Source organism: Cyclopterus lumpus, chromosome 12, assembly GCF_009769545.1.
Source record: "Cyclopterus lumpus isolate fCycLum1 chromosome 12, fCycLum1.pri, whole genome shotgun sequence".
NCBI lineage: Eukaryota > Metazoa > Chordata > Actinopteri > Perciformes > Cyclopteridae > Cyclopterus > Cyclopterus lumpus.
In genome coordinates, this window is record NC_046977.1 from 12,636,112 (window position 1) to 12,660,700 (window position 24,589).

The 24,589-nt window shown below is 42.5% G+C and overlaps 1 protein-coding gene across 1 annotated transcript in view; it reads left to right on the forward strand.

Annotated features, from left to right (window-relative positions):
- The window catches only part of LOC117740501 (matrix metalloproteinase-17-like), a 60,481-nt gene extending 36,125 nt beyond the window's left edge, over window positions 1–24,356 (forward strand). Inside the window, exons 4-10 of the mRNA XM_034546952.1 lie at window positions 8,104–8,390; window positions 13,821–13,997; window positions 14,488–14,590; window positions 16,247–16,329; window positions 16,903–17,055; window positions 17,242–17,499; window positions 22,286–24,356. Of these exons, the coding sequence (XP_034402843.1) occupies window positions 8,104–8,390; window positions 13,821–13,997; window positions 14,488–14,590; window positions 16,247–16,329; window positions 16,903–17,055; window positions 17,242–17,499; window positions 22,286–22,611 (1,387 nt within the window). The 3' untranslated portion in view covers window positions 22,612–24,356. The remainder of the gene's footprint in view (window positions 1–8,103; window positions 8,391–13,820; window positions 13,998–14,487; window positions 14,591–16,246; window positions 16,330–16,902; window positions 17,056–17,241; window positions 17,500–22,285) is intronic.
- The last annotated feature ends 233 nt before the right edge of the window (window positions 24,357–24,589 follow it).

Sequence of the window (24,589 nt, forward strand, 5' to 3'; positions counted from 1 at the left end):
GCTGGTTTCTAAATATGGATTGCTCAGCCAGTGTCGGATGTACATTTCTGGCCTTGCAAAGTCTGTGATTATACAGAAATAATAGCTTCTAAATGGTATGATTACACATTAGGAGAACTAGCAGCTGCAGAATGTATACAAATTAGACCGTGTTGGCATACACACACACACACACACACACCGAAAAAGAAACAAATATTTTGTGATATACAAAACACCGTATTACTGTACTGTCATCCTGGTTCTATTTGTACTCTCCTCCTAGCTGCTTGCTAGTGGGGGGCCTTTTTCTCACAATTGTAAGTGGTTAAATTGCCTTAGTTTGGATGAGGAGCGCGGTGTTTACTGTTGACAGGTCAGCACAGCATCTCAGCCCAGTGGGGTGTTGCTTTGCCAGGAGCGGCAGTGTGTACCTGAGTGCTGAAATACACTGAAACAGACCGGGAGGCTGTCAATGCCCCGGTTACGCTTTTAGAATATGTAATGCTGAAGTATCGTTGGTCAATTTAATTAGTATTTGTTTGAAGTGTATACGCAGCGCTGAGGATGCTCGTGAGGGCAGATTAAAGGTGGCGGTAATCGGATCGTTGGACACGTACGAGTTAAACATGTATTCATGTAACCGATGAAAGCCTTTATTTCAGAAACTCCTCCAGCCCGAGTGGAGAAGAGTGAGCACACTGGTCAATTGGGTCAAAGCAACCTGCAGAGGAACGATGACCCGAGAAGGCTAACGGGTCTGAGATGAACGGCGGAATGAAGCGAGATGCGGAGGGGGGAAGCAGGACATCGGGGCACTGGAGGATTGAAGAAGCAGGTCGACATGCAGGAAACGGTGGAAAGGCTGTCGGAGCACTAGGGGAGTGAGGGGGCTGCAGGAGTTCTACTGCAAAAGCAGGGCAGAAAATAAAGTAGAGGGAAGATGTTGAAGACGGCGAGGCGGCGGGATGAAGATGAGTTGAGCTCCTTTCTGAGAGAAACAAAGACGTTGCCTGCTCTTCCTGCTCCTCATTGCCGCAGGAGAAGAGTTCAGAGGGATGAGTCCCCGGTCACCCGGAGCAGGATAGTTATGGCTTATTGATAACATTATGGCGGCCTCGTCCCTGTGGCGTTGCCTTGTTGAAATAATCCCCCACATCCACCCACCAGAGGCTTTGAGTGAGAGATACCGACACTTCTTTGGGGTCAGGGTATGATTGCTCTGGGGCTCTCGGGAGGTCTCAGCCCAGCTGGAAAAACCAAGTGGCAGCAATCCAGCGTCACGCTGCAACCGATGCTGTCAACATCTGCTTCAAGGGGAACTGGCATGCACACTGCGATGTAGACGTGCAGTTTTTTATGACTGGAATATTTTATTATCTTCCTCTCCTCTCTGCCCCCGCACTGCCAAAAGTACAACGACCCAATATCCCGCGCCTGTAGATGCTTTGAGCTTGGCCCCACTCATCTTGGTCTTTTCAGTCCTGCATGGAAGCCACCTTTCTACTTTCAGCTCCACATGTGTCTGCAAAGAAGCCACAGGTTACTGGAAATTGAGATGTATATTACAGACCGTGTGTCTTTAGTATGTATATTTTCAGGCTGGAGCTCCTGCCACGAAACAGATGGTAAATGTGAAAGTGCTTTTTATTATAGACACTTGTGGATTGTCTGTTTAATTTTAGGTTCAGTCACATTTTCAGAGGTTGCCTTATGGTGGGGTTTATCAATAAAGCAACAATAGTAAAGCGCTGATTTTCTATACAGAGCTGCAGCATCTGGGGTGTTTGCTGTAATTTAATGAGAGCACTTTTTTATCCAGGTTTTTTTGTTGAATGTGGAAAAATGTGGTTCCTTGTTTTCCTCTTGTTTCCCTTTTCATTAGAGAGTCCTACAACCTTCTGCCTTCTATTGTACCCTGTGCTTTTCTTCAGCTCCAAGGTCCCTCTATTGTTGATACGTTGCAACGCATTCATATTATCTGCAGCAGATGATGTGCCAAGGTACTGAATTCTGCTCGAATACGCCATTTAAAAATGAGTCTAACCTAACACAATATAAGTTATTCACTTCTGTCTGGAGGTCACTGTTAAGGGCAGAGAGATGTCGAGTTAAAGGATATTTGGTTTATCACAATAATAAATACAAAGGTTCCAACATTTCCTGAGAATTCAAGTACGCAGATGTACATGTACATCACTTAAATGGGTTATTGCCAGAAGTACACACTATATGCTTTATAAGTCTCAACAAATATACAATGAAGTTACATTACATTACATTAATCCTGTTTTGAACCCAACAGACATTATACTGGCCTGACCTTTAAGGTGCAAGGCAAACAGGCTTTAGATACCTTAATGCCAACATTGTCCAAATTGGCTAAACTAGCATTGGCACCAGCAAGCCCCACGATGATTCGCTTGGCGTTCGTTAAACAGCCTTCATAAAATCAAACAATATGCAGCGAAAGTCCCAATAAATGTCCCTTTCGGTCAGAAGTAACAGGTTCCACTGGCGCGTCGTCAGTCACGCATAACTCGCACCACTTGGAAGCAGTAAAGTGCACTTTGACTTCTGTCCTGCTGATAATCCCGTTAAATACTGACTGCGCAGCGCCATGCGCTCAATAGCGCAGTTACGCACTGTGCCACAAGAGGGCGCTTCAACAGCAGTCAACAGGCGTTGTAAGTAGAAGCTGAACAATTCTAGATTTTCTTCAGGTGAATGGAAGCAGTATCCCAAATAATATTAAGTATTATCTAACGTGCTACTTTATCAAAAGTAATTTCCCTCCAATAGGTATTTATAACATTGTTTGATTAAGAATCTTGCAAGGATGGCTTCATAGACATTCATCTGTCGGATAAGAAGTGAAACGTATTTTATTTATTTTAATTACAGGATGTCTGCAAGGCTTATTAGGTTAACTTAATGTAATTATACTTTCTCATATTCATGTCATTCCATCTGTTATCTTCCCTGTTGGGGAATTCATCTCACTCTCATTCCAGTGCAATAGAAATGCAGCCTATAGGAAGGATATAGTGTATTGTTTATTATTATATATGTGCATGTGAGGCCCCTCCATGAACTTGAAACAAGAATCAGCAGTATGATTTATTTTATTTTTTTGTCGGGGAAATATAGGTAGGGAGAGTAATGCGAAAAAATGATTCAGTACGCGTGAAATGCATTGCAAAACATTGCCCCACTGTTATTGATTTATTTGTTAATATCCATTTAATAGCCATTCTTTTCTTACAACTCGATAAATTGAAGATTAGCTTTTTAGACGAGGGGAATTAAGAGACGGACTTCTTCACTAAATCCAATTTCTGAGAAGAAAGCCGACCCTACTTTAAACGAAGTCGAGCAGTGTATCACTTTCAAATTAAAATGCATGTTATTATCCAGATTCTGATTAGCTCTGTTGGCATGATGTCAACACTTTTTCTTCTTTTTTAAAAATTTTTTTAAACCATTGACTTTTTATGTGCGTCGATGTGAGATTAAACCCAGATTTATGTTTTTTTCCAATATGTGGTGTTCCGTAGATTGTCCAGTGTCAAATAAAAACACGCAGAGCCAGAGACAGACTTTTCCATTGGTCGACACGAACGGCAGACATAAACCAGGTTTTAATTTAATGACAGACTCTTTTTTGGATGCATGAACAAGTATAGAATCATCTTGAATACTGTGACATTGACCTGGGTAGATCACCCCCTTCAGTCTGTAAAAATGCACCTTCTTCCTCCTTCTTCCTCCTTCTTCCTCCTTCGTCCTCTTCCTCCTTCTTCTTCCTCCTTCCTCCTCCTCCTCCCTCTGTTCGTCAGCTAAGCACCATGGCCTCACTTCCAGTCGGCCTAGGACTGCCTGCTCAATGGTGTCAGGGTGTGCTTTGATGTAAGCAGTTGTTTATGGAGGTATTATATTTGATTGATGTGGAAACGTCTGACCGTACACTCTGTTCTCGGATATTTATTTGTGAGTCAATGATGCACACTCCAAAGCTAAACAGCCCTCAGCCCCTGAGCCGGTGAAGGCTACGGCTTTATGCCGCAGCTCAAAACTCGTATATATCTGCACTTTCTGCCTGCAAACTCCGCTGGCTCGTGTGCTTATCACTTTCAACTGCCCATCAGTCACGGACATGAAATCTGAAGAAAATAAACATTCACGCCATCAGCTTTGATCAGTCACGAGTTTATTTATTTTGAGGGAAAACAATGCAATCTTATGATCTGTGACTGCATTAGTCAGGTTTGACTTTTTTACCCCACGGAGGTAACAACAGTTGTTGAATGCAGCTTCCACTCAAAACCAGTTTGACTTACTGGGAAGTGTGGTTATTCAGTTTAGGAGTTAGTCGAAAGGATTGATACCGCTTGCATTCCCTGCAAACTGAATTTGAAGCTAGAGCCAGTGTTCAATTAGCTTAGCTTAGCTTAGCAGTGACTTTCTGCTGATGTCATCGCTGCCATGATTGACAGGGTGCGTTGGATAAATGTTGCAGTGAGACTTTTAAGACATTTTTCAGTGTATTTTACAGTGTATGACCACATATGTCATGACAGAAAGGATGATTTGATAGTATTCATTTTTTAAGAGCATTTTTATTACATTATAATAAATAAATAAAAATTATTGTTAACAAATATCCTTCGAGAAAAATGTTGCATTATAGCCGTGACGCATTAATTCAACATATTCAATAAAATGACAAAATGAGCTTAGCGATCAAGAAGAATAATAGTAGAATAATATAAGGTGAAAATATCTACTCAGTCAGTTCATCTGTAGATCTATTATTGTTTATTAAAAAATATAATAATGTTAATATTTTATATATATATGTATATATATATACATATATATATATTTATAATATTATAATAATTTTTTTAATGGTGGAACAATAGAACCGAAGTAACAATAATGGTGTGATCTCAGGGCAGATTTCAACATAATCAATGCGGTTGTTAAAATCAAGGCGTACGGTTCCCAGCCGAGGTTAACCAAACGCGAAGGAGGCGACGCCACGGGGCGATGACACCTGGGTCATTTTCTTAAATGCACCTATGGCTTCCTTATGCACACACGCTGTTCCCTGGAGCTCCAGCATTCATCTGGAATGCAGGGCAAGGAATGCTGTGACCTTGGTGGACCTCTCCACGATAACATACACACGAAGCGGATGCACATACATATTCACGCCGTGACACTCTGCCTCTTCATCTCTCGCCCTCATCAACATTCTCTCAAACGCACAGCCGTACACTTTCGGCCGCCCTCGTCCGTCTGAATTAGGACTAATAAGCAGGTGGGTTGTCTGTGGAGGGTGAGCCATTTGCAGTGACCTTGGCTCACTGTGATTTACAAGTGAGGGTCAAACACTCAGCGAGCGGTAAGTGGGCTGTGTGAGCACTTTTTTTTTTTTTTTTGTGAGCAAATCAACACACAAAAGAATGAATCATACTCGCTGCAGACAAGTCTCCGCACAGACGAGTCGATCTGATTAGGATTCGAGGTAACCGGCTGCATGCATTTTCATCCTAATGAGGTAAAAGTCACTTTTCCAACTACTCCTACCGCATTGCTCCAAGCTACGGTTGCTCACACCGCCCATGTGTTCTGTGACAACATGTTGACGTAGACGTATTTGCTAATTAATACATTAATTAGCTGCACTAATGGCCTCATTCGCATCGCTGGGCGTGTTAAAGACGTCGCGGTAACGGCAGAACAACAGACAGTTTGCATCGAGGAGCGGGAGAAAATATCAGCTAATGGGGCCTGAAACTGTGGATGTTAAATACCAAGTTGTCCTTGAAATGGTTTGACTGGAAAGAAGAGAGCCTGTGAGCGTTGATGGTTTCCTGTTTGTAATGAAGGGCTGATTATGCTCATCGCCATTAATTTTTGATACAATTACACACTGAAAGAGTTCACAGGACTGCTCTTCTATGCTTTCTTCTTTATAGCCGTAATTCAATTTCAATTCAATTCAGGTTATTTTGTGTAGCCCAATATCACAAATTACGAATTTGCCTCAGAGGGCTCTACAATCTGTACACCTACGACATCCCTGTCCCAGGACCTCACATCGGATCAGGGACAACTCCCAAAAAATATAGAAACAACCTTTCAAGGGAAGAAACCTTCAGGAGATCAAAGAGGAGAATCCCTCTCCCCAGATGGACAGACGCAATAGATGTCATGTGTACAGTAGTCATGACTATTCCGATATATTGTTGAGATCCCGGCGTTGATATTATCTATACTCTCTGAGACTAAACGGAGTCTGTGAACTTAATTCTGCAATCGCCATAAACACATTTTCCTGAGGGAAATATACGCCTCTTCAACGACTAAATGCTGCTCTATGTTCACCAGCTGGTCGTTAACTTTGTCGGTCTGGGATATTGTGCCGGGCCGGTGGGGGCTTTGTGGAGCTGATTCTGCTGAACACATTTTCAGATGTTAAATCATGTTCCCACTACGTGCCCTTATTATCATTGATGTTGTTGTTGTTGGTATGGTTCGTTTTTTCTTAGGCGTTGTCTCTTCTCCATCAGTTACAAATATGCACGCACCCATACACGACAGAACCAGTTTACATATTTGGAATAACAATAATATTATCTATGTATCTTTGTTTTGTTTCTGTTTTGCTTATTAGTCCGTCTTCACTGTATTCCTGTGTCTTTCCATTTCCATGTATTGACTGCCACTACCCCTGTTTTGTGTACTCTCCTTTACACTAATTATTCAAAGAAAAAAAGAACACGGAAGTTTTCTTGGAAATATGAATATTGATTACAGACACTTTATATATCTGCTCTATCTCCAAATGACCGTATAAACTGGAGAGGTTTTGGTGAGCTTGGATGGAAAGTTCAGGAGACGAAACAAATATTTTCATGAAATTGAAGAAGGTACATATGTTTTTGTTGTAGTTGTAGGGCTTATGGTCTCTGACGGAGAGATTGTTTCCACGCTGAAAAGGAAGGAGGACAAGGAAGCTTTCAAAGGAAAAAAAACACACACATGTGTTCCACCCCTTCATGTTGCTTGGACCCCTGAAACAAAATCAATCACGGAGAATGGTGAGGTAGAGAAGAGTCTGTGAGCTTGGCTGTGTGTCTGTGTATGAGTGTGTGTGTGTGTGTGTGTGTGTAAAACAAGATAAATTGCCGAACATCGAAGAGTTGATCAAAAGTAAGCACTAGATTAATTCAGCTTTGAATGAAAAAGCTCAAACAAAGATAACACAAGACTGAACTTGCTTACTTGTACAAGTGATACAAAGATTAAAGATGGTGGTGGGAGCTCCTTTGGCTGGTGTTCAGAAGTTTGATTTGGAAAGGAGTTTAGACTCGGGAGTTATCAGTAAAATACACTTTTGCTATGAAAAACATTGGAAGTTCCACTGATAAAGGACTTAAGATGGGTGGACAGTGGTTGGTCCAAGTTTCCTTTTATTCATTCATCTTGTTAGAAGAGCAGGAAGTCAAGCGTTGTTTCCTTTTGCCACAAATTTCACGGGACGTTCTCTGCTGACCTGGAGCTTCCAGCAGGAAGAAGGAGAAGGCAGGCTCGTCCACCACATAGAGCATGTTGACTAAAGTGGTGACGTCCGGTTGGCAGCTGTTAATGTGATCACTTCCCACCTAAAGAGCAACCCTCAAAGTTACTCAGAATGTCGGGATATTAATGAAAACGATGAAAATCTCGAATGATCTGCAGCAGCAGTAATTTAACACCAACGCCTTTTGTTTTAAGCTTGGCTAAAAATGCCAGTTTAAAGATTGAATGTAAGAATTCCGGATGTTACATTTGTATTTTCCCCGGAAAAGGTTGGACACAATAACTAAAAGGAGGTTATGTTGGGTGTCCTTCTTTAAATGGTTGGTAGCTACGGATGACATGTTTGTGAATTTCTCTCGGGTGTAAAACGCTGTCTGTTCAGAAAGGGGAATTTCTTGAGAACTGCTACGGGGCTTTCTGGGGGAAATGAACACAAAAACCTAAGAGTGAAACTCTGGCACCTGAAACTCCCGCATCTCTTTCTTTCTTCTCTTATGTAACATGATCTGTCTCCCCCCTCTCTTCTCTCAGAGTGAGGACCTACCCTAAGGATTCGGCCTCACTGGGCAGGGACACGGTCCGAGCCCTGATGTACTACGCCCTGAAGGTCTGGAGTGACATCGCACCGCTGAACTTCCATGAAGTGGCCGGCAGTGACGCGGACATTCAGATCGACTTCACTAAGGCCGACCACAACGATGGATATCCCTTTGACGGGCCAGGGGGAACGGTGGCGCACGCTTTTTTCCCCGGAGAGAGATTCACAGCTGGGGATACACACTTTGATGATGACGAGGCCTGGACCTTCAGATCTCCAGGTGAGGAACGCTGCTATTTGAACAATTTCTCTATTACTTTGAAGCGTCTCAATATGATATTCAGAGATTAAATACAGCAGTAAACAACTATGTTTGTGTGTGTTTGTTTGTATGTGTGTGTGTTTATTTATTGTCCCGCTGCTTAGATAATAGCCGGCGCTCTGCTCTGCGTTCTTAATGGATGCCACTGATCACTGCTCTGAATGTCGCATTTTAACTTCAAAGTGTCAGGTGCTCATGCGCTTGGATATGCATAGTAATTGGTAAAAGACGGTGTGTGAAGGAATCAAGGGGTAGAAGATGGATCGATGATGGGGCAGATTGGATATGGAGTTGTATTCTAGGAAACCTCCAAAAGTTTGACGGAAACTGAAAAGAAACTGAAAAAGAGGCTGAAAAGTGGAACTTCATGCTCACCAAACTTCTCTACCCAAAACTAGAACGCTGACTGCATTTTGCAGCCAAGCTGGGCTTCTACCCTTTGTTCATGCTCCAGATTCTATGATTAATATTTAATTGGTTTGAACAATGAATATAACATACAATGGTTCAGACACAGGACTCGGAGTAGTGACTAAAGCAGTAGTGGTTGTTATCACAAGCTTATTAGGATGCATAAAAGTTTATTTAAATAGTTATATTTTTCCACATGAATAGAGTCATTGGAATTTCCAAACAGATAATCAGGAAGAACATGAGTGATTATTGTATCGTTACCTGAGGGCAAACTGTTTCCTTTTGATTTATGGGCAAGAAAAAGCTGAAAAAAGCAGAAATGAACTAATGACAATTGATAAAAAAAAGTGATTTAGACACAATGTGTTATGGTTTGTCTCTGACCCCAAGCGCACGACAACAGCAAGGTTTAGTTCTAGCCGAACACACGGCGTAGTTTATTGAGCACAACAAGTCACTTAGAAAAGAAACACAAAAAACTCAAAGTGTCCCCTTAGTCCACGGGTGATCGAACATCAAACCCCAAAAAATCCAAGAAAATACTCCACACAAAAAAGTCAGCAAAGACACGAGGGAAAGTTCAGTGACGACACAAGGAGGAAAGTCCACGGACATCATGGCACGAACTCGCAACGTCAACACAGACAGTCCTGATCTTTATCCCCCCCCCCCCCCCCCCCCCCCCCCCCCCCCCCCGAATACAACGAGCTGACGAGCTGCAGCTGTGGGACGAGCTGAGTGGCTTCAGGTGTGAGTTGGAGCGCCCCTGGCTTGTCCCCGCCTCCAAGCCCGTAGCTCCCTGGCAGCGCGCTCTGAGGTACCGGGTGTCACTGTGTGAACGGGCTGAGGAGGGAGTCCGGCTGGCTGAGTCCTGACACAATGTCACATGAGATTTATGGGGTTGTGGACCTTATGCTCAGCTAAGTTAGCTAGCTGCTGGCTGTGGCTTCATAATTGGCGTACATTATTTGTACATTATTCATCTAACTCTTTACAAGAGTGGGGCGACTGTGGGTCAGTGGTTAGCAGGTTTGGCGGTTCAATCCCCGCCCTAGTCGATGTGTCCTTGAGCAAGACACTTAACCCTGAATTGTTCCTTGTAGCTGTGTCTACAGTGTTTGAATGTAACATGATTGTAAGTCGCTTTGGATAAAAGCGTCAGCTAAATGACATGTAATGTAATGTAATGCAAGAAATATCAAGGTATCTCCCAAAATGTCAAACAGTTTCTATATAAAGGACTGGATTCTTCCACCCCTGGTGAAGTCATCACTTATTAATAGCCCATGCCTCTCAGGTTACTAGAATAATTCTGCTTATGTGTGCAAGAGCATGAGGATCCCTTGATTTTAGACGGATAAGACTCGATTCTTCATGGCACTTACTCGTGATGATGACTAAAACCTCAGGCTGGAAAAATAAGCTCCTCTGGGGGAAGAACCGGCTGGCTGTGTTGTCCCGCCCCCCCAGAGATGGAACTTAAAGCTTGTAGCCGGGGTGTAGATGCCACTGACAGATCCAGCTGGTGAGTCTATGATGCAACCAGGACCTGTGTTCATTTCTGTTCATTTGCTTCTGCCCTGCAAAGCTGTGAACCATATGCTACAGCAGCTCAATCTGCTCCAATTAGACCTCACAGCCGGCCATGGTGGCGCTGGCAGGACATGATGGCATGATGCTGTATTTACAGAGTAATCTGCATAGATTGCGGATGTAGTTAATGGGAGCAGGGCAGTGAAAAGAGGTGTGTCTTCATGAACCCCAACGGTTTCTCTCTTCCACATCAAAATGTCCAACATAAAGACAAAGTCAGGAATGCAACCGAGAAATAAAACAAAGAAAATCCTCCGGCCGGAGAATTAGGATCTCAATCATAAATCGTTTGATGGAATTGTCGGATGGAAGACGGGAGCGAGAACGTACCTCGTTAGATGTTCCTGCTTTCAGGGTTACTTTTGTCACTTGAAAGGCAAAATGTACATCAAATAAAACCCATCAGACTTTTTTTCATTTGTAAGTCGGGCATCTGTATCCTCCTCACTTCCTGCTGCACTCTGTAAAGGCATTCAAGGCCCCGGTTTCTCATTGCCAATATATGCCAATAACAACACGCTGCCACTGTGTCCTGCTGCCTTTGACTTTGTAACATTCATTTAGGGATTATGCAAGTTTAGTTATTGATAGTACAATAGAGACCCCATTATTTGTATGCTTTAAAAACAAGATATCGATCCCCTACGAAAGTTTGCCGAGATCCTTCCTAATTATACAATTTCAAATATTATTTATTTCTAATATACTATAAAAGCTAATAGCTCCCCAATACATGTTCAAGCAATGTGGTGTTAACATTGTTCAGCATTAAGTGCACTTTTACTCAGAAAGTACTGCACCTATGATTCTGACTGTGAGTTGTAGTTCTACTCAATTTGAGTACAACCTTTTCTATCACAGTTTACTTTTATTTTGCCCTTTCCTGTTTATTAAAGCTGCATTAACTGATTTGTGTCCACTTAGGGGCAGTGCACAACTTAGGGAACTGTTGCTTATTTACACGTCCAGCAAACACAGAGCAACATTAGCATTCCTTCAAAGTCATGTTTTATGAATTGTAGTCCAATATTCACTCTCCCTTTTAGCTAAATTCTCCCCCATGATAGTCGCTAACTGCCGCTTGCTGCTGGGCAGGTAGCGTACAAGAGATTTATTTGTTTTAGTGACTTTGCAATTGTTTCATGAGGAAGGAAATGTATTCAACACCTGACCTCAAGGATACACAATGCATTTTAGCTTTGAGTACGCATTTCTGAAATGTTTTAATAAAATCGTGACAGTCCCACATTATTGTTTTGAATAGTTGCCAAACAGTCGATTCAGTAGCTTAGAGGAACGATTTCTAGAGATGTCAACCTGATGCAACACACTTAATTCAGAAAAGGAGTCAATGCAGACTTCCATTCCTCCTTTCTTTTCAACATTACATAACAGCTCTTTATATCCACTTTGCCTTAGTCAGGGCAACATCACAGAGAGGGGAAGTATCTCCAAACACATACAAATGAGCTCAAAGGAGAAAGTTACATGTATTAAATGACCAATATATTGGCACGGGGGTTATTATCGATCAATTATCTGCTGATCCCCCAGTGGATACAGTAATGCCAAAATATGATCACGGTCATTTGGATACAAACTTTGTTTCATTTTGCAAATTATGAAATGCAACATATTTCCAGAGCTGTGGTTTAAACTTAGGTAAATCAAACGTTGAAAAATCAACGACCGAGTGGCCACAGTAGCCAGAGTGCTACAAGGATTGACATCAAATAAAGAGGATAGCCCTTGGCTAGTTGTGCGTGTACTTCTTTCCATCTGCTGTATGGTACACCGTCCTTATTAAACTTGTAGTTAAATGCTGCAGGCTATGTTTGCAGCATCCTGGATGTATCACACTACAATCAAGGTAGAGGTGCCTCTGAATGTGTTGTAGTTGCTGTGCATTTAAATAAAACATTTTTTATACAATAGCTTAAGATATATTGATAACAGTTCTGTTCGTTAAATAATTCAGTTTGACTGTGTACTCTGAACCTCTCTGTCCTGCTCTCTCTTTCTGCCATGGATGGCTCACTCAATGAGTCTCGTTCATCCACACAAATCTCTCGCCTCTAACTTTGTCCGCAGGCTTTAAGGTTTTTATCTGTCAAACTCAGATGGACTGTAAATACGATGACACGGTACCTACTTTGTTCTGGATCCCTCGTCTTTCCCCCTCGATCCGTCCTTTGATCCACCTTCCCTCTCTGTGCCATGTGCTCCTGTAGATTAGAGTTGGCATTTGGCTTTGGAATATCCCAGGTGTAGTAAGCACAAGTGCATGTCTCTAATTGTCCTTTGTCTTTTGACAGAGCACGGCACTGAGATGTTCCCAAGTCGAGGCCAACCTTAGGTGAACTGAATGCAGAGACTTCAGCCTGCAGGCCACCAAGGAGCTCTAAGCTAGCTTGGCTTGATACGCTAGCGCTTCCGTTTGTGCAAATCTAACTCTCTAAACCACAGGTTTTGTCTTGCTTAGCAGAGCCAGACAAGGAGTTTTTGGAGGCTTTGCCTTTTTCTTTTTTAGTTGAACATCGAGGGAAATGAGCTTTAATAGCCTGCAGCCTCTTTAGGTGTCTTTCCGCACTCAGATTTTGATTGGCAGCCCAGGAGCTCAGGCAGTATTACCATCTTTATCTCACTACACCACATGCCTAACAGCATTGACAGCCGCCAGAGCTGTCTGTTACGGCTCTTAACTTTCAACCTATGGAGTTCACTCATGAAAGGGATAAACATGCAAACGGGGGTTGTGTTGGTTCTACAAGAGTCACAAACCTCAAGCAGCAAGGTGATCGCTTTAAAGGTAAAGCTGAGATTGTTGCGGTTAAATTAGAAGTCTAATGTATCATTTGCTAATATTGGCATATCTTGCTTCTCTCTCTGTTGTTTTCTCTCACTGACCCAAAAGAGCGTCGATTCATTTTGAAATCTTCAGAGAAAGGAGCTTCGTCCAGGATTTTGAGTGCGCAATTATAGGAAGAAATAAAATGCTGTGTGCAGCATTCTGGAGCAGCTTCTGTGTTTGTATTGACTGCACCTAAATAAGTCCAGTTTGAAAGAGCAGGGGGCCATTCAAAATGGAAGAATATGTTTCCTCCTGATTTATTCAAATTTCATAGCTTTTACATTTACATATAGATGAACAGGAAAACACTTAGATAACAATGCAGACAATGATAACTTAAAGATGCCATAACCCCAGATAGAAGGCAACCGATAACCTCTTTAAAAAAAACATTGTGTGTAAAATGTTGACTTATTCGTGATGTATTTTGAGCAGGTAATCGGTCCCATTTATGGATATAAGATATATAAAAACATAATGTCAAGAAGCCCGATGGGGGATTTCAGTGTCTCTCTCTCTGTCTCCATCAGACTCTCATGGGATGGATCTGTTTGCGGTTGCGGTCCATGAGTTTGGTCACGCCATCGGCCTGGTCCACACCTCAGCCATAGAGTCCATCATGAGACCGTACTACCAGGGTCCTGTAGGAGACCCTCTGAAATACGACCTACCCTATGAAGACAAGGTCCGCGTCTGGCAGCTCTACGGTACGTGTGTGTGTGTGTGTGTGTGTGTGTGTGTGTGTGTGTGTGTGTGTGTGTGTGTGTGCGTGTGTGTGTGTGTGTGTGCGTGCGCAATTGCTCTGTGGAGCAAGGTTATATTATTAATGAAAACACAGATTCAGTTAATTGGACCTCTTTATGGGATATGACCTTATCGCACCGTTGACTGGCATAGAGAGTAGCATTGTGCGGGAAAGGAACTAATTTCTTAATGAATTAATATTAAAATGCAGGAAATATTACTAAGACAAAACTAAGAATAAGCATCTCATATTGTATATTGCATGTTATACTGTGTTGCACTACAATGAATACATAGTAATGTGAAAGAAAAGGAAGGAAGTCAACAAATTAAAATTAGCAGAATGTTTATGAGTTTGGTATTTGGATTAACAGATGCATTAGTCCAAGAGCACACTGTCAAGGGAGTGCCTTACATTTTGAGTGTTTATTTGATCCTTTCCTTATCACATAGGTGTCAGAGACTCGGTGTCCCACACAAACAGACCAAGCAACCCGTCCCAGACGGCTGAACCTCCTGTCCTTCTGGACCTTCCTGAAAACAGATCCACTCTCCTGTAAGCATTGCGACACAAATAACTCTGGTTAAATAACTCTGTTTGACAACCTATTCCGATTGTCAATCATCCATCAATCCAGCGAAGAGAGAGATAATAATTACGTAGTGATTAAGTAGTAATTACTTGATGGAGCATACATATGATTAGTGGATATGTACATGTTGACTATAAAAGAAAAACATCACCACAGGTGTAGTCTCACTCACCACCTACATCTAGTGGGTATACGCCTGCCATTGGCCGCCTACTTAACGTGGCGCTGTGTTATCTATTTAGCGTCGCTGCATCCCACGCCGCCCAAGGACATTGTGATTGGTTTAACAAAATACAAACAAGCCAGACTACCGCCATCCTCTGTGGACCATTTTTTACATTCCCGTTGAAAACCTGATGTGAAGGTGGCACTATTGGAAAGGTGATGGGTTCATCAAAAACATAAAGAGTCATAAAGCGAAGGACCATTAATGAGTTCAGTAGTTTTAAAGATATCTCACTCTGGACCGAAAGGCTTGGGCTGGCTAACAGACCCGCCCTAAATGCACAGCAGTGCAGCGAGTCTGTCACACTGCACAGCACATGAACCGTAAGTGAATTTTGAGTGATGACCTGGATTCAGTTTAAGAGTCTCTTGTCTGCTATCTCGCATGATGCCTTCCATCAGCAGCCAGGCCGTCGTGCTACAGTATCTCTCCTCCCCATCAGGAATTGTCTTTTTACTCCTATCTCTATATTGCTGGGGCTGTGGCTCGTGTACGTCTGAATACTGTTATAATATACAGAAAGTGGCACGGCAAACAAAAAAGAACGCTTTGTATTTTTGCCAACATAGCACTGACCTTATAGAGCTTGATATGTTGATTACTGTGAAGCAGAAACGGAGGCTTTGCAAGTTGACTAGTTAACAGTTAACTGCACTCTGATGATCTCTTGAATTAATAGGATCAAGAGAGGGCAGCTCGCTTAGGGAGTGATCAAACTGTGCTTCAAACCACAACAACACCCAATGCGTGCTGACCTCCATGCATACACTCACACTCATGCAGCAGTTCCAAGCTAAACTAACTCATAAAACCCTCTTTCCCTCCCTGCCTCCGGCCTTGCACTGCACTTGTTACTCATTCTTCACCACCTTCATCTGGCCTGATGCGTGGAAAAGTTGGATTATGCTTGACACGGGTCACGAATGCCGACCACTAGGCAGCGGTACTGCATTAATAGAGCTCTGAATGGATATCTTTGTTGATAATGCGAGGGCTGGCGGCCTCCCACTCACAGAGGCAGCCCTGTGGCGTTAATGGCTTCATCATTGCCAGGCCGGCCACGTCAGTTTTTGAAATCACTTATTAGAGGATAAATGCAATGGGGGACCTCAGCATTATAGCATTTCACCCAGTTGTTTCACCCTGTTTAACCTATTAAATTAAAGGGAGGCCCATTCAGACTCTCTCAGCAGAAGGGTGCAATTATCACATAGTTGTTTTCTTTTTATGCAAATTAATTTAACTGGTTTCAGGAACTGCATGCTTGTCAATAAGTGAGATTGTGTTATGTAAAGATGTATGCATGTATGTCGCCTCAAACACTCAATGTTCAGAATTTGAATGCCATTTCTTCCTTGTTTCCTTTTTCTTTCCTCCAACTGTTGTCTCTCAGGTTGGCTCGGGACGCCCCAGACAGATGCACCAGTAATTTTGATGCCGTGGCCCAAATACGAGGGGAGGCCTTCTTTTTCAAAGGTATTGGAGCCTAAAAGGAGAGAGTGAACAAGAGAGACTGATGGACGGACAGATAGATAAACAGAGAGCGACAGTGAGAGAGAAGAGTGAAAGGGGATGGAGAGGAGATCAAGTGAAAGAGTGAGGGACAGGGGCTGGGCAGAATGGTGGCTCCAGCGATCGATAGAAAGTCATGAGCCCGTATCACAGGCTCACGATCGTCACATATTCTGCAGGCTAAAGAAAAAGGTCCTTTAGGGCCCAGACGGTTTAGCTTTACACTTATCTTTCGAGCTTGAAATGTATCTTTCTGGCTTATTGGCCAGTGTGGTAAGAACACTTTCAATAGCCATAACATGTTAAACATAGTCACGTTGAAAATAACACTATGTGATGTGTATTGCCTAAGGTTCTGCTTCTTGCTCATTAATTACACCTATCCTCCTAAACACAAGCCCAACAGGAATCGCTAATGTGATTATTGCACACACAGCGTCCATGAGTGTCCTAACTCAACATGGCTTTTCTTGTAATAAACTCCGACAGGATATTGTGAAGAGGTTTGAAGCTCTAACCTGTTCCTGTTTCCCACAGGGAAGTACTTTTGGCGACTAACAAGAGAGAAGGACCTGGTGTCTCTGCGTCCGGCTCAGATCCACCGCTTCTGGAGGGGCCTCCCAACCAATCTGGACAGTGTGGATGCTGTTTATGAGCGGCCTGGGGATCACAAGATAGTCTTCTTCAAAGGTACATATCTCTGATTGATTGTAACTTTCTCTTGTGTGAGTTTTGTTGAACTGATGAGATAACAGTGCAGTCTTGGTACTACATTTATTTTTCAATGTTTCTTTAGTAAACGGGTGGAGATATTCCAAACTATGACGGTGGTGTTTCTCCCTTCAATTGTGCCCTCTGTGTCCCCCCCCTCTTCAGGTCTAAAGTACTGGGTATTTAAAGACAATAACGTGGAGGAGGGCTACCCTCGTCCAATCAGTGACTTTGGCCTGCCCTTGGAAGGAGTGGATGCAGCCTTTGTGTGGTTACACAACGACAAAACCTACTTCTTCAAGGACAGCCACTACTGGCGCTACGATGACCACCTGAGGCGTATGGACCTGGGCTACCCCAAAGACAGCACGCTCTGGAAGGGGCTGCCAACACAGCTGGATGACGCCATGAGGTGGTCTGATGGTGAGTGACCTTCAATATCAACACTCGCTTTTTCTTTACTTGTCATTTCACTCCAGCTAAATGAGTTGGTTGGTTATCTGCCGGATGTGATTCAGTTAATGAATGCCACAGAGAGCTTTCATTTCCATCTTTATATTGTCTTGGCTGTGAAGGATCATGCACATCTTTAATTAAATGTAGACACGTGCACAGGAGAAAATGTCCACGAGCAAGAGAAGAAAGAATCCCTGCACACTGTCCTTTTACCTGCAATTCATTTTATTGAGAAAATACCCGATGAAGGTCGAAGGACCGTAAAGTTGTATTTCTCAGTAAAAGCACATTGTGTTCTTATAGTTTTTGAAATACACCAACATCAGTGGTAAACCTGTGAAAATGGAAACGCGGGTTTATAAAGTCACATGTATGCTCAATAAAACAGTTCTTGCCAGAAGTCTGGAATCTGGCAGAAGTGGACATTATTTAGGCCTTTGCCATTTGAGTGTGCAGTTTGTGTATCGCCTTCACCAATACCGTGCCACAGGTCTTGTATATGTGTGTGTGTGTGTGTGTGTGTGTGTGTGTGTGTGTGTGAGATAAGACCTGTAGCATGGTATTGGTTGAAGTGCAGGCACACACAAACACACACTTGCCTCCACACGCAGCCTCATATGCCGGTTTGGGCTGCTTTGCATTTGACAGACTGCCCTCTGGCGTCCAGCTTCGTTGAACCAGCCCTCACACTCTGCCTCAGCACCAGTTTCCTCCCTGCAGCCGTTCGCTATTAGTTTAGTTATACTCGTCTGTCTTTGCAGGTTGAGTCTACAAAATGTGTTTACCGCTATTTTAATTCAAACTCACACACTACTAAATGTCATTCTTGAATTGTGTAACCATCACATGACTGAGCAAATGTATTATTTCGCTCAATGTAGCATGAATTATCATTTACATGCGCAGGAATGTGTTTGCGAGATTTTAAGCTCAATATTTGTATACCAACAATGGATCCAATGATAACTCTTAATGTGAAAGGTGTGGCTTAGTGGCAAACAGGACCAGGCTCTGCACTTTCTGTTCTGCGAGGCTTTTTGGCATCTTTCGGCACAGTTTTGGTTCTTACAACCAACTGTTTGATTCACACTCACAGCTCACATCAAGTCGGTTTTCTCTCGGGGGTTTGGGGAGAGCTGCTGGATGTGTAAATACATTTTGAGAGTCATAAAACACTCCTACAATCAATAACAGCTCCATATAACAGTATAAATGTGCATCCACGGGCACCACTTTAATCATTCAAAGCATATAATCATGTAATCCTTTGTTTTAAGTGCACACAAACATGAAGTATGAGCATTACATATGACATAATTCCAAATCGACACGCTGCCCTCTGCTTTGGCTTTTCTCGACACTCCTTTTGTAGCTACGAAGGGAATAACGGGTGTTCCCAAAGTTGTCTCTGCTTATCTCTGTTTATCTTAAACGTGTGGGTACCATCCTCCCGCAGACTGCAGCATGCAGTATTGGAGCTGGCTGGTTCTCAGGGGCCGCCGTCTCTCTGAGAGGATCCGACTCATTTGTTGTCGCTGAGTGGGTCGCACACGAGAAATGTTTCACTGTGGCAGCACGGGCGCTGCCTTCTGTCCATATATAATTAAACCGGTTCACGAATATGATTGTGAAGTTTCTGAAACGCATCGGGGAAGAAGTGGCAGCGGCAGATGGACGACACGAGTATTATTCCCTGTTAACGGCCGCTAATTGGCTCATGGCTTTTATGACATATGGTCAACTGCTGACTCAGCAAGTAACTGCGTCGTAAGCAAGTAAATTCTGATCTTTGATCAATCGGCGTATAGCTCCACTTCATCGTTCACTTTAAGTGCTCCAACGCACTCAACAGCAGCGTAAAGAATACTCGTATCATTTGAAGTACTGTTACAGATTCAGATGGATGTCTGTGTCTCACACACGGAGTAGAAGGATATTATTATCAGGTCTCAGAGCTACACAGGTTTTACCTGCCTTTGTTGAATGTTTCTAATTAACAAGCTGAGGAAGTTGGAAGGAGTTAGTTTAATCGAGTATAAGAAACACGTACAGAATATTCCTGAATGTTAATATAATAATAGAAACATTCAAAGCATTGTTCTGAAAGTACTGAACAAATGGTTACCTTACATTTAATGCATGTACAAATAAGGTCATGATGTCCAACTCGTCAATATAAATTGGACCTATAAATGAAAAAAAGCTCAGTGATATTCAGAATTTTAATTAACAACTGGTATGCCAATTAAATGCATCAGCTCAAATGCATATTTCGTTTATACGATTCAATTAGTGTGTGCGGTGTGTTTTTTTCTCCCTTCCATCTATCTCCCTCACCTGCCTTTTTAAACCTTCTCCTCCACCTGCCCCCCCCGCCCTGTTTTTACTCCTCTCCATTCTCTGTGCAGCTTCATAGTAGGAGGTGGGGTAATGTGATCATTATTGGAGCATGTCACGCCTGAATATGCCATGTCAGTAATCTTTATAGACTATGTGCATCTGTGCCTGTAAAATATTCTGGTCTTTCACCCATTGTGAAAGGTCTATAGTGGCTTCTAGAAAAGCCAAGCATACACGTGAGAGTGAAAATCTGTGTTTGTGTGTACGTGAGCTCGCAGCAGGCCCTGTGTAATTTTGTGTGGCATGAGAATGACATAACTCATTATAATGAGTGATTTATTAGTGTGCGCTGAAAAAATAATTGCATTAATAGCTTTAAAAAAAATAAGATGATAAGCAAAATGTACAACTGAGAACTATTTTGCATGAATGGACCTTTTTTGATAATGTACATAGTAGTCACAGTTTTGGTCTGCAGCCTATTCATTTGAATGTTTCTCTCACAGTTGGAACTTTAAACGTTAATTAGTTAAACTGAGATGTTAAAACGTGATGGATGGATGGATGGATAAAATTGAGAACTTTGAGAATTTTGAGCTTTGAAAATGTCTGTCGCAAGGAGAAGAATCAAACATCCAAACGTTTCTTCACAATTCGGCGTCAGCTCATGTCCGTGCGAGTGATGTTGCGGAAAGTATAAGAAGCTTTATACTATCAAGGAAATTATATTGACTGCCATATCCACATCAAAGACTTTTTCATTGCTTTGAGAATGAATACATTTTATCATATATCAGGATAAATTGCATATATTCTATATGAAGCCAATTCAAACACTATACTTTCCCTTAGATGGCCAGCATTAGGTCCACTGTTTAATTGAGACTGGCACTTGAACCAATCGGTGATGGCTTCAATAAACATGTTGTATTTGGTCCTTAAGAGCAAAATGAGCTCCCGTGCTTGGTTATAATTGCTCTTTGCACGTCGTTACGGCAACCCAAGCAGCGTGCGTACATTCTGCCTAATAAGGCAGTAGGACGTAAAGAGTTCTCTATGGTTCACTAGTTACTGAGGTTATGTCAATAGAAGACTTTGACAGGCAAATAAATGACTGAAAGGGTTAAACATTATGTTCTGAATTGCATTAGCAAGGGATAATGTTTTAATTCTATTTTATTACTGGAAAATCTTGCAGCTAATATCCTACTTTTTGATCATACTGTCTCAGAAAGTGACACTCATCAGCTCGGTCCTGGCATTTCCTTTGACGGGGCCGTGGGTCCCCGGGTGCTGGAGAAAGGTTGCCTGCTGTTCATAAGCAATTACAATAGGTCAGACGCTGAGGACATATTGCCTCCCCTTGGGGATTAGCAATGTTTACTTTAACCGGCATTGTTTTAACAGCCTTTACCAGGCAAATCCCCAATAAGGAAGGCCTCCACCGGTTGGCTGTGCAGATTACGCTTTGATGAAGCACCTGTCGATGTTCAAAACTGGTACAAAACCCACTAATTAGCCGCAGGTACCCAGTCCTTATTTCAGGCTACTCTCAATGGAAACAAGCAACATCTCCACTTTGCCCTGCAGGAACTCCCCAGCTGAATGGGTGGAAGCTCTTTTTCCTGTCAGGTGTTTAGAGGTCTGTGTTGTGTCTGGGCTTTTGCCAGCTTCCGAGGTCCTTCTTTGATGCATGTGGGAACGGGCCCAAAGCAAAAGAGGGGACAGTCCAACACAAACCCCATTATATGGAAAGACACATACAAATGTATGTGTTTGTGTGTATATAGACTGTATGTATATGTATATGTATATATATATATATATATATATATATATATATATATATATATATATGTATATGTATATATATATATATATATATATATATATATATATATATATATATATATATACATACATACATACATACATACATACATACATACATAAAAGCACATTTGTATACACACGCACACCTTTGTGCCAGGTACCTGGAGCCACATCAAAGCATGTATCTGCCTTTAGGCTGCTTCCACAAGCCAAGGATGAAGAGACAACAGAGCGATAGAAGGAGGAGGGGAGGAAAATGAAAAAGACGTGGTGACAACTCCTGGTGATCAATGAGTGAGAAAAGTGTCGGGGAAAGACAAAAGCCATTAAAAAAAATCACAGGTTTAAGAGACTGATGAGAAATACACTGAAAGGATGTGAATAATGCTGATGGGGAAGCATATGTAAGTTATTGGAAGCAGAAAAAGAACATCATATTCATTTATACATTTGGCTTTCTCAATAATACTTCTGATATATTGTTTTTCTGTCTTTGAATACTTCATTTGCATCCTAGTTCTGATCTATGTGCTGTAAACATACATTCAAACCAACTCTCTCTCTCTCTCTCTCTCTGAAGGCTCATCCTATTTCTTCAAGGGGAAGGAGTACTGGCGAGTGCCGACCAGCGACATGGAGGCGGAGGCCGGATACCCGCGCCTCATCGCTAAAGACTGGCTGCTGTGCACCGAGATGCAGTCGGACTCTCCGGACTCAGAACCCAAAAGCACGGAGACGAGAGTCAACGTGCGCCATCAGCCGGACCACGCGGAGAACGGGTACGAGGTGTGCTCCTGCACCTCTGACACCGCCTCGCCTTTGGGAGCGCGGCCCTCCCCGTCTCCCCTGTGGCTGCTGCCGCCTCTCTGGACGCTCTCGCTGGCCCTCCGCTCAGAACTGCTATGATGCCAAAGCACGGGACAAAGTTCCTGAGCTGATTGGTGAAGGCAGAGACTCATTGGTGGCGCGCCGGAGGAAACTCGTACGGAATACAAACTGGAACAATTTGTTCATATACATATCAATTGGTATGTTTTTTTTTTCTATTATTTTTTCTGTTATTTATTTCACATGCCATTTGATGGTCATTTAAAGCGTCTTGCTGTATGGGTTGTACATACAGTTATCATATTATCATACTATGATGTATGTCTGTGTCTGCTGGGCGTCCACAATGCTAGTGCCGTGCTTCACAAATGGAGTTACACAGAATCATAACTTCTATCTCTCCGTTTCTTCTTGAATGGCTAAACTGCATCTTCTTTGCTAGGAAGAGTACTTGAGTGTGGCATTTCTGAAATATGTTCACTTGAAATACAGCAGTATTCCAACAGACTTTTTTCATGTTCAACAAGTTCACAACAATACAACAGTTGAATGGTAACCTGAGATGTAACAGGGGGATTCATTTAAAGGCACGTTGTTACCTGAAAGGAATAGTTCGACATTTGGAGAAATGTAATATATTTATTCTCTTTCTTGCCGACAGAAATATGCTAACTTAGCTTAGCATTTAGATGGGGAAAAAGGGGGAAACGGCAAACCAGGCTTTTGTTAGATTCGGTCATAGACAGACTAGCAGTTTCCAGGTTTTGTGCTAAGCAGGTCCAGACTGTAACCTTTTATTTACCTTACAGATATGAGAATGATATTGATCTTATCATCTAAACCTCGGCATGAAAGCACAAATGTGTATTTCCCAATGTCAAACTATTGCTCTATATAATGCCTGGAAAGTGGAACTTCCTGCAAGGCTGCTTACGGCCTTCGATAATTCTCCACCAATCAAATGGTTATGATTAAGTGTAAGTTGGTTACAGATAAGGTTGTGACGGTGGCTGGAGAAAGTCTTTGAACCCTGACAGGAAGCGCTGCCTGCAGTACTCAAACCAGGGCACAGGATGACATCTCGGATATACAGTAGATACAGTAGACAGGTGACTGCAACCCCGACAGACAGCTGAACAAGTACCCCTGAAATGTAGTGGAGATTGATAGTTAGGTTAACAGATGAATGGCCCCATGGGATGTTGACAGGGAGATAAATAAATGGCATGCTGGGATGCCGACGGGTAGATGAATTGCATCCAGGGCTGTGAACAGGTCGACCGGTGAGTTCCATCCACAGCTACGGGAAGAGAAAGGCACCCTGTGCCGTGGGAAGTGGGACAACAGTAGGAAGTCTAAATGTTTCTCAGTGTCGCTTAACGCCATTATCTCGGCTTATATCTCTTACCTATACTACCACGCTCTGTGAAGAACTGCTGCGCACGTATCTCCAAAGGTTCCTTTTAAACTGCGGTTTTGTAGTACTTTTGGTATAAATATGGACAGATTGTGATTCCATATTGCTTTGATCAGATTACAGTTCATCTAGACTTATATTTCCCCTCACCGCTGGACGACACCCTCTTATCAATCCAAGCTCCTTCTGGTGACGTTGTTCACGAGATAGCAACCGAATTTATTCTTCTTGTTGATATATTTACCTACAATTTAAATAAAGACACAGATATATTTGAGTCGAGACGTCCCATGGTTACTTCAGAAATCAAGTGGACTGTGTATATTTCAAGGTGTGTTTTCTAATGTAAAATATTTTTGTAGAAAAATTAAAGTATATGAATGAATTTATTGACCTGACCGTGGTCACATGGCTTTGTGTGGAGAGCGGTTATTTTGAGGGCTGTGGACGTGAGTGTGTAATTAATTTCTTTAGCGTCACTGAAAAGGAGGACGGCCTTGAAGACGGATGAAGGAAACACGGCAGCTTGCAGACACCAACTGGGAGCTGCTCTCCATCTCTCTGATGTTCGCCATGTTTCCTCTCGTAATGACCACTGCTGCTCATCTGGGATGCAAAACACAACATGTCAATCACACT